The sequence below is a fragment of the Paramormyrops kingsleyae genome, chromosome 3, assembly GCF_048594095.1.
Source record: "Paramormyrops kingsleyae isolate MSU_618 chromosome 3, PKINGS_0.4, whole genome shotgun sequence".
Classification (NCBI taxonomy): domain Eukaryota; kingdom Metazoa; phylum Chordata; class Actinopteri; order Osteoglossiformes; family Mormyridae; genus Paramormyrops; species Paramormyrops kingsleyae.
Genome location: NC_132799.1, coordinates 11793824 through 11804388, shown reverse-complemented (window position 1 = coordinate 11804388; position 10565 = coordinate 11793824). Strand labels below are relative to the sequence as shown.

The 10565-nt window shown below is 42.8% G+C and overlaps 1 protein-coding gene across 5 annotated transcripts in view; it reads right to left on the bottom strand.

Annotated features, from left to right (window-relative positions):
* Positions 1-8097: 8097 nt before the first annotated feature.
* The window catches only part of adgra1b (adhesion G protein-coupled receptor A1b), a 116261-nt gene continuing 113793 nt past the window's right edge, over positions 8098-10565 (bottom strand). For all 5 annotated transcript variants that reach the window (XM_023841754.2, XM_023841769.2, XM_023841759.2 and 2 more), the window contains one exon: positions 8098-10468. In XM_023841754.2, the coding sequence (XP_023697522.1) occupies positions 9277-10468 (1192 nt within the window). In that variant the 3' untranslated portion in view covers positions 8098-9276. The remainder of the gene's footprint in view (positions 10469-10565) is intronic.

Here is a 10565-nt window from a genome sequence, read left to right as displayed (position 1 = left end):
CAATGAATGCCATCTATTAGAGCAACAGATAAGATTAGCCATGATATATTGGACACCGTTACATCATTGAAGGGATTAATGTGATACAGAATATAGTCAGGCCTTCTCTAGAATTGGTTTTAATGCTCAGCATGGAGGGTTATGTAAGAAGGGGCGGGGTTTCTGGACGACACAATGATGAAACAGAAACCGATTAATTAACAGACTATCAGAATGATTTCTGTTACTGCTGAGATGTACTGAATTAGTGTTTTTTCTGCATTCTTGCAGAAAAATTTTGCAGAAGGAAGGAGGCTGAGGATTACTAATAGCCACCCTGCAGTCTTTATCGACAGAGAATTGGCCTCCCTCAGACGGCTTGAGTTAATGTTATGCACCTCTTCATTTGCTTCTTCCTTCCAGTTTAGATCTACAAGGGGTTATTCTGGGCTATTCTGTGGGAAATGACAGGATGTTATGCCCCATGTACCAAAGGAAATATTTTAAAAACAGCAGTGTACATTAAAATGCACAAATGTGCACACAGACAGAGATACAGACATGGATGTACCTGTGCAGACGTCATAGGAAGTGATTAGAGGTGAAGCTGATTTACAATCAATAGTTCAATAAGGTCATCTGGAGGATTGTACTGTACAGCACTGAAGCCAGACAGCCTGAAAACAATCAACATCTAGGGTGACAGGAACCAGATGTGCTGCAATCACAGCTCAGAGGTGAGAACGTTCCCAGAGTATGAGGGAGCGGGTGGACCAGAGACAGCCCTACTCTCTGGATTTTCATGTCACTGATCCAAACCCGCTTTTCCAAAGCCTGGATGACTCATACAGCCCTTGTTTGTCTATGAGTTCCCTGGTGTCCGCTCTAGAATTTTATGTCTGCTGCATCACACCAAAAAGTATGCATTAATCACTGTGCGATTCTATTTTGTGTTTCCTGATACTCTGACTTGCTCTTGACATCCTGCGTTTTTTTTTTACAGATCTGGCATGTTCTGAAACACACAGCACAGATAGTCATTACACCACTGAATAACTAAGTAAAAAGCTTTTTGTAAGATAAAGTTAAAAGTAAAAAAAGGCCACCCTTGTCCTACCTACCTTCAGTCAGTGTCTTTCTAGCAAGACTGTTACACATATCTTTATAGATGAAACTAGAATCTGCCAAATTTGTATGTACCGTGACAGTCATTTAATGTGTGAATGTATGCAGGAGAGTGTAAAAATGCTTTACTTTGCACTAGAGCCGTGTACTGTTGCTAGTGTAGGAGGAATCGTGACAGAAATGCATTCTCACATCTTTACATGATTTCACACTCTTAATCTCACCAGAAGTCTCCCAGCTCCCATGGTAACAGCCTTGGCTTCTCTTTGGTTCTGTAAAGAGAACAGCTGCTTCGGAAGTACATTGTTGTACTTGGACCCTTTTTGGGAGGTTCAGCAAAGTTTGCCTTCCATCAAGCCTCACAAAGAAACCATATTTGCTTGCTCCTCAGACCCCAAATGACAGTTTTATATACAGTTGTCGTGGGGATTGGTTTCAGGACCTCGTGCGGATACCAAAAGCTCAAGCACCTTATATTAAATTGGCAAAGTGTTTGCATATAACCTACGCACATCCTCCCTTATACTTTAAATCATCTCTGAATGACTTATAATACCCAATATGATGTAAATGCTATATCAATAGTTGTTGTATTGTATACTAATTACATAGTACATGTCAGCAACAACATGACTTTTTTTCTTTCAAAACTTAGACTGCTTTTGTTTAATGGCAGGCTATGAGTACACATCACATCATTCACGTGGATTTAACATAGTGCTCGGTGTCTGTCAAAGTCAAGTCTTTGTGACTTTTTTTGTTTTTTTTGTTCGGTGGTTGGTTGAATCTGCGGATGTGGAATCCGTGGATATGGAGGGTCGACTGCACTTATACTGAAATACCACACCACTTATAAGTGAAATTTAGCAGTGGGCAGTGTGCCTGTGAGCAGCAGGTCACTGGTTCAGGTCTCAGGGTCGGCAGTGATTTCACTATTGGGCCCTTGAGATAGACCTTCGATCACAAGCAAATCCAGACCCCACTTATGGAGGCTTCTGTGCCCTATTTCTAGTGTATTATTTTTCTAACCTCCCTGGCAAATTTTATCATCAAACTGAAAGCGGCAGCCCCCCTTAGGGTCAAATCCTAGCATCTCCCCTGCCCTTTACCTCCAGTTCCTCCAGGGACTGTCTGACCCGGCTTTCCAAAAAAAAAAATGTACATCGGTTTGGATATCAGTATCTGCTAAATAAAATGTAATGCAAGTAGGTGGGTAAGCGAGAACACTTGCCCAGTATAATGAGACTGTCTATAGGGATAATGATCTGGATCGAGGGTGACCCAATACAGCCCTTGAGGCCTGGAAGGTGTACTGGTGTGCATTTAATCCCAGCACTCAGCAATTATTTGGAAAATAAGTCATCACACCTTTTGTTTCAGGTGTAAACCAGGCATTAATGAAATGACAACTCTTAAACCTCCAGTACTGCTTCTCTTAAGGGATTTATGTAAATAGAGACTCAAATGACCTTTGAAAGCAACGACACAGAAGTTTAAGGGCTCAGTTGGTAATTATGGTTTTAGAGTAATATTGAACTCCTCGTCCCAGTAGAAACCGTCGCTCCATTAGTGTAGTCACTAATGTAGTTATTTTGATTCATCAGCACTGCTGTCAGGGAAAGTGCTGGAAGAGTGAGTGCATGTGTCCATTGATGCAGATGAACACACTCGCTCAGATGACACTCTCTTTGTCCACTTCTCAGTGTCTGAATCAGAGCACCTGCAGTTTCACAAATACAGTTTATTTGGACTTACGGAGTGTTTTGAGGCTTAATTATGTAGCAGTACAAACTTAAATATTATTTTAAGGAAGAGGTTTCTAAACATTGATTGCGCAGCCCTATTCTGTATCACATTAAAAGGTTTTTTTGTTGCCATGTGAAGCTGGAAGCTAAGGGCCTCGCTCAGGGGCCCACTGGTGAAATCACATTGCTGACCCTGGGATTTAAACCAGCAACCTTCCAAACACAACTACAGCATCCTGACCCAATACAGCACACCCACAGTGGTTTAAAGCATTTACACATCCCCTACATGTCCCTACTGTGAGGTGTAGACCGTATACTAGGAGCTGGGATATTCCTTCAATATTATTTTAAGCTGTAAAACCAATTTCTGTGCACCCCTGTCACCCAGACAATGACTCAGTTCCTGTACTCATTGGTTAAGCATTATTACGTCAGAGCAGTCTTTGAACCGAAAATCCATCGTGGCCCTTGACACTATGTCAGTCGATCGCTCACATTTGCACACCAAACACAGTTAAAACTCATTTCACCTGAGACACAGACTGAGGGTAGCCAGAATACCGAGAAGAAACCAGTATGAGCACCAGGAAAGCTTCAAATAGCAATCATCTTTACCCACTGAGCCATAGTGTCACCATTTATTAAAAATGCTGCTGTTGCAAGCTTTTTAGTCTACCTACATAATCCATCTCCTAAGATCCATACTTTAAGGGAAATGCCACATACGTATTTCTCTATGCTAAGTGGTTCTAACATTTAATTTCACTTATGAAATTAAGTACTGAATTTTGACTGAGTGCAGTGTTCATTATGGGACTTAAATGAAAATGGCTGGCCATATACAGCAGCATCAATACATTAGCAGGCTTCTGCAATGCTACGTGCTGGTTTATCTTCAGAAGACTACTTGTGTCAGAGGAGAATCCTAATCAAGCATGCAGGCTAAACATGCAGCCAGAATGCCTGAGCAGCCAGTGAGGCCTCCAAACCACATTTAAGACAGAGTAACATAATAAGTAAAGCAAAACAGCTTAGTAAGGAGAGTTCTTTCTGGAGGATCGTTCAAATAAACAGCATTCCATAAAGTGCCTTCAGAGCGAGAGCAAGGTCATTTATAAGCTCTAGGGCAGTAGGAAAATCTGCATGGTTGACAACACTCAGTTTTCCTAAGACCACAATTTTACTGCAGAGGTAATATTTGAATTAAAACTGAAATGTAAAATTCAAGGGAGACCCAATGAGTGATTTAAAGAGCCAATATTAGATGACTAACCCTGCAATCTGGATGCCTCACCTCATAATGTTTATCTTGAAGAACATTAAACCTCTGCATTCAAGCTGGGAATTGCTGGGCATAGAATTGCATTTATTCAATGACACCACCAGATGGCAGTGTCTTGCATTGAACTGCTTGTCCAGATGGAGCATTTCATTAATTTGCTTCCTGCTGTGGTTGTCTTCCATCATTATGCTTGCTGAAGTTAGGACGAGTGCATTTATTTTTGGTTTTTGCCATCCATATTGTCTACTAATTTCTGTATTAGCAATTTGCTACCGACTAGGTTCTAGCTATGTGCTGCTATTCTTGGGTTAATTTATAAATGTGGTATCTGTTGAGTGACCTCTTCTGTTTGAAATCTGACATACACTTCATTTTTCAGGTTTAGTGCACCTCCTTTGTGCACTACTTAAATTCTTTATTGATTTACGTATTATTATTATTGCTCCTTGACAAATTCCTTGACCTTTCCCATCAGAATGAGCAATGTAAAGAAGGATCCAGAATTTTAATGTGAATTTAAACATGGGGCATCTAAAACTGAATCCACAGTCAACGATAGCTCTGATCCCAGCGGTCTCTCCATTACGCTGGCAAGGACAGCAGCTTTTCATTGCCTCCTTTATGGCGATCTTCTCTTTTTTCCATACTACTCACATAGCATCAACCTTGAAATATAAATAAATTCCGATGTTAAGTGAAGGATATCTCTATATGTGTATATTTGGTGAAAATGGCAGTAACACTTTACATAAAGCAGTCATCATAATGCATTGTGGATACCTTCATAATGCTTGAGAATGCATTCATGAAGTATTATAAGCATGCCTAAAAATATTGATAGACAGGAATAACACATTATAGCCATGTGTATTATGCATTATGAAAGCTCTATGAAGCTCTCATCTATAACGCACTATAGATACCTTCATAATGCAATATAATGTACAGTATTAGCCACCATAATTCGTTTGAAGGTATTTCTAGTCCATTACAGATGAGAGCTTCAGAGAGCATTCTTTTTCTCATAGGCAACTAATCAACTAATTAAATTGCTGGACTAAGGTGGAGAAAGGTGGCTAACGCTTAATACAACTGAATCAAGTGCTGCTTGAATGATTGGCAATCATGCTACCGAAAGGACATTTAAACAGATGCTCATTTGTTGCTTTTGTTGCCCAGTAAATAACAATAAAATAATAATAATAAAAAAACACAAAAAACACACACACACACAAATTGTTTTATGGGTAACCCAGTCGTTGCCCCCCTCCCCCACTCCCCAGTTGCACAAGGCTGCCAATCCATTGTCCTTCAAATCAATATGATGAAAAATTGCACAGTAGACTGATAAGACAGAGTATGGCACAGGCTATGTAACTTCCTTAAAAGCCCTGGAGTGATCCTCTTTTTTACTTCACTCTAACATTTTTTACTGTTGCGTTATTCAGTAATAAAACGTACCTACATTTTCTGGCTGTCATTTAGGGTGGCTGGTAATAATCATCATGAAAGCGTTGTGTTTCTGGGTTTGTGTATTTGTCACACTATTTGTGAAGATACCTCTGGACTCCTAAACACTCCCCTTCCTCTCTCCTTGTGCCACCGGTCAGCATGTGCCATTCAGAATCACGTGACGGTGCTGGCATGCAGGGGAGCTGGAACACCCCTGGGAGAGACCAGGCTTATTTGTTTTAGGATGAATGACTTTATTAAAAAAATAAAATCAAAATAAAACAAAAGATTGTGTCCTTGGTGGGTGGCGTTTGGGGGCCATTATGGCTCATTTGAAAGGCCCCCCTGCGATGCTGACCCTATTATGTGACAAGGACAGATGCCTGCTTTTCACTTTTGGCATCCATGTTTGATGGGGGCACCATATTTCACATATTGTTACAATATCATTCATACCGGAGATGGAAACTCACTTATTCATAATTTTGCAATAACACAAATCATTATAAAAATAATGAAATCAATGTGGTATTATTATCATCCCATTCAAACAATCCATGGTCTTACCTTCTGTCCTTAGTCTATGCTTTATCAGACAACTGCCCCGAGGCTTTCTTCTAGAAGAATCTCAGATTCTTTGAAGTCCATCGCGAAGTGACTGACCCTTTTTATCATGTTCTAATGCCACTCTTTACAAATCGAAGGACTGATTTCACTGACCTAAGATGAGTTGCTGAATCAGATCCTGGCAATTGCTACAGCAGAGTGAAACAAGTCCTGGAGCCAAAATTGTACTGTAAAAACCACAGGTGCCTTGGTTCTTCTTTTCATGAAACAGTGATAGTGCGGTTTAACTAAAAACTGAGAGCTGTCAACATGGTATGTGTGGTTCCCATTAGATCAGCTTGGTAATTGGTCACCTTGGGAATAATTCTACCAGAAACACTCTGGGAGCAGCATGAGGAAATACTATCCAAACATTTTGCCACTGCATTTTGGTAACACACCAGCAGCCTGCCCATTCTGTGATAATTCACGTTCACGGTACATTGTACTGCCCTAATCAAATAAAAGTCAATTACACACACATCAAGTTTCTCCAGACACAAGGTCACAATGCTAAGCTTAAACCACTCTTTTAATTTCTTTTAAAATAAAACCCGAAATCTATTTTTTTCTGCTTATAGAATAATCACAAATTAGAGAATAAAAAAGCATTAAGTGAAAGGCAGAGTAGAGCAGGAAGCAGAGATGAATAAAGTACGCAATCTGGCAACATGCATTATTGCAGTCTTGCCTGCCGACTTCAGAACATTTTATAAAGTCACACAAACATACACACAACCAAACAAATAGCCCAAATCATTCTTATGGTGAAAAAATACATTTATTGGAATCTGTGGTGATGTAGAAAAGGTGAAAACTGGCTTTGGGTTCAGATAAAGTACCACTGACATAGGCTGACAGAGATTTGACAAGCTAATTCAGCAGTCTGAAATCAGCGGTAACTGCACTGATGACATGTGGAATGGTACCAAACACTGAAACAGACAAATACGGAATTCTCATTTTTCTTCAAGGACAGAGTCAAATGTACAATAGAAGAAAGCAAACGACTCTTGCAAGGGTATCTCTTAAGCAAGCTGTTTTGTTCTTTTTTCTTATGTGGCAACATCCTCTGTGATGCCTTCGCTACCAGAAATGACCAGACTTCTCACAATTTATGGCACGTTCACATACCTAGAGCAAGGAAGAAATGGCAGAACGAGAACGGAAACACATTTCAACTCAGATACTGAGCAGTAATATTTGTAGGTTTCAGGCCTATTTAATTTGTTATTTTTAATCTAGATATATAATTTTTCTTAAATATCTTGGTCACTGTTATACAAAATAAAATTATTAGAACTGATTCTATATACACGTGTTAAAGAATGTAGAGTTGGAATATCATGCATGTCCCGATTTTATGCGAGAGTTGATGCTCCTTTCTGTATTCTCTGCATCCCATTTCCATGCAGTATAGTATAAATCCCTGACTAAATGTTTGTTACCAAGTTATATCCATAATCCTAATGTGACTCTACTGCAAAATTCTCTAAGCAGTCAAGATTCCTCAGGTTTTGAGTGCAATTCCATCCTTTGTTTATACAAGAATCGTCGTATGTAAGAAATTGGTTTTTGTGGTCTCTCTCTGTCATTCATTGGAAAACAATTACCCTCAGTGCGAGCACATACCCAACAGCAGACTGTAATCTTTCCCTTTCCCTTTGTGTCACTCTGTCACCTCTCATCGCACACTTTTATGTTCTGGCTTTCCGGTGACGTCGCTGTGATGTTAAAGAAATTCCAAGGGAAAATGCCCGGTGGGGAAGAAGCTAGCTCCTGCACGTATCTTTCTGCCTAAAACGTTTCATAAATAAGGCTTCAAAAATACTGCAATGGCAAGAAATAATAAATTAAATAAAAATCAAACCGAATGTGGTTTTGAGTGAAATGAGTTTAGGCATCTTTATTGTTTTTTTTTTTTTTTTTTTTTTTTTGAAAATTCGCTTTGCTCCAAAGACGTAACTGACGCAACTAGCGTGGCGCTTGTGTTTAACTGGCCGCAACTGCGAGGCACACTGCACAGATTCACAGACAACAAGCACTGCATGCGCTGGTATAGAAAAATAAACAGACAGCGGAGGGTGCCCTGGCTTCCTGCAGAGCTCCTCTGCCGCTCGTTGGAATTGTTTACACAGTGGTGTCGTGTCACTCAGTCGTGGAAGGGAGTTAGGGTGCTACTTGATATTCTCCGCCAGCGTGTGTGTCCCCCTCCCCCTCCCCCCCCCCCCACCTCCCAACGCTGCAGTTCATGCAAGATGCAGGACCTGACTGCCGTGAGGTGCCGTGGAAGGACATTTGCCATGCAGACGACCATCATTCAAACACCAGGCTTTAAGGTGATTCTGATAAACACGTGTCTCTCTGATGAAAGGATATGAAGACATCTTATTGACAGGATAATTCGATATTAACCTGTAATAGAAAAAGCAGTGTGGCAGCTTTTTAAACAGGCAGCTTCTCTGTTTAGTTTTGCACATCTTATTGGCCACCATAACACTTCCATGGAAGCAGATTCATTTGATATAATTACTAAGACATATCTAGTTACTGTTCACAGTATATTGTATGCTCGTTTGAATAGTGAAATACATACGTTGCTAATTTGCTGGTGTGTTTGTCATATACGGATCCCGATGTTTTCTCCGAGTGCTGCAGTTTCAGTTGGAAACTGACGCCAACCGAGGCCCACTCAATATACTCTCAGGAGAAAATGAAAACTCTAAATAGCTTCTTCTATGCGGAATAATTTACACACACGGCCACGAATGCATCCACTTTCATGCATCGGCACACGCACAACACACGTAACACAACGCACGCTTGCTCCTTAACAGTTATAAAAATACTTTAAAGAAAAGATTTTGGCTCCTTCGTGTTTTCTTTCACTCATTAATCAATTTTTACAGAAAAACGACACCCCCCCCCCCCCCCCCCCGACCTTTCTCAAATATTTTGAAACGAAGAGACATGGAAATACCTGTGAAGTAAAAAATATTTCAACAGAGAGAAATGTAATATAAAAAGGAAAAGCATTATAATGCAATTTTGTCCTAAAGGACCCAGGGACTGATAGTCCGTCAACTACACGGTAGTTTCATTTTTCCAAGGCCCAGTGCGTATATTACCTGTACTGTCAGAGGAGTACAGGAAGCCCTCATGCAAGCTGCTTTTGAGAATCCCGTTCTGATTGGGTGGGTTCTGTGGGTATGATTGTCTGCGCGAGTGCATCTCCATATGGGCTTGGTGCACGAGGTCGTCGTCGGCCATCTTGCCGCAGGCGTAAATCCCTGGGGTCCCGGCATCGCCGCCCTCTGGCTGGCACAAGGTGGGGAAGAGGTCCGCCTTGGCACAGCACATGTGCCGGTGGCAGGTGTGGCAGCGGGGGCGCTCATGGCTGCTGCGGGGGCTGTCCGAGTGTGAGCTGTGTACGCTGCCGCCGTCCACGCTGGATGAGATGTGGTAGGCGTACTCGCGCTCGCCAGCGCCACCCCGGTGGCGGGAGAAGTGCCGCGGCTTAGTCCTGCCCCTTAGGCAGCGATGCAGGTGGACGTGCGGCTCGTCCTCCAGGAGCTGCTGGCTGTGCAGGACGGAGCAGCAGGGCGCTGCCGGCGACAGACAAGCCACGGGGCTCTGTAGGTTGGTGAGTTTGCAGTGTGAGGAGGCCGCGTGGCCGTGGACGTGACCCAGGCAGGGAGGGTCTAGGTGGCAGTGAGCCTGGGTGTCCCCATTGATGTTGACCTTGGGCCGGCCGCGGCCCAGACTTCCGCAGGTGTTGGCGTTTCGTCTGGATGGGCAGCAGGAGCACCAGCAGTGCCACACGTCATCACGCTTGGCACAGTGGTGGATGAGCACGAAGAGCCCCAAGGTGACGGAGAAGGCCCCATACAGGCAGCTGAATACTAAGTCCAGGATATAGCCCTGGGAGACCGCCAACGCGCCAAAGGTCCAAGTGGCGAGGAAGAGGAAGAGCGTAAACGCAGCGGCCCGCAGCTGGGCCTTGAAAGAGTGCTCATTGGCCAGCATGGAGGCGTTGGGGCAGGTGTGGTGGTGGCCTGCGGGGCACGTGGCCCCCGGCTCCCCGCCGTGGCAGTGACCCACCTCAGCCGTGGCCAGCCGCTGCTGCTCCACTGTCATGACCCTCAGTTCATACTTGCGCTCCGGGTGCCGTTTTAGCTGAAGGAAGGTGCACAGGAAGTAGACGCAGGTCACCAGAACAATGAAGGCCACGGGTCCGTAGAAAGCTCCCAGGCTGGGTTCCCACACCATCCAGCAGCTGTGCAGAGTAAGGCGCTCCAGTCAGTCCCAGTCATATGCTGAGGTCCACACATGTATACTAGCAGCCAAAATTGTGGAAACACTCAGCATTTTTG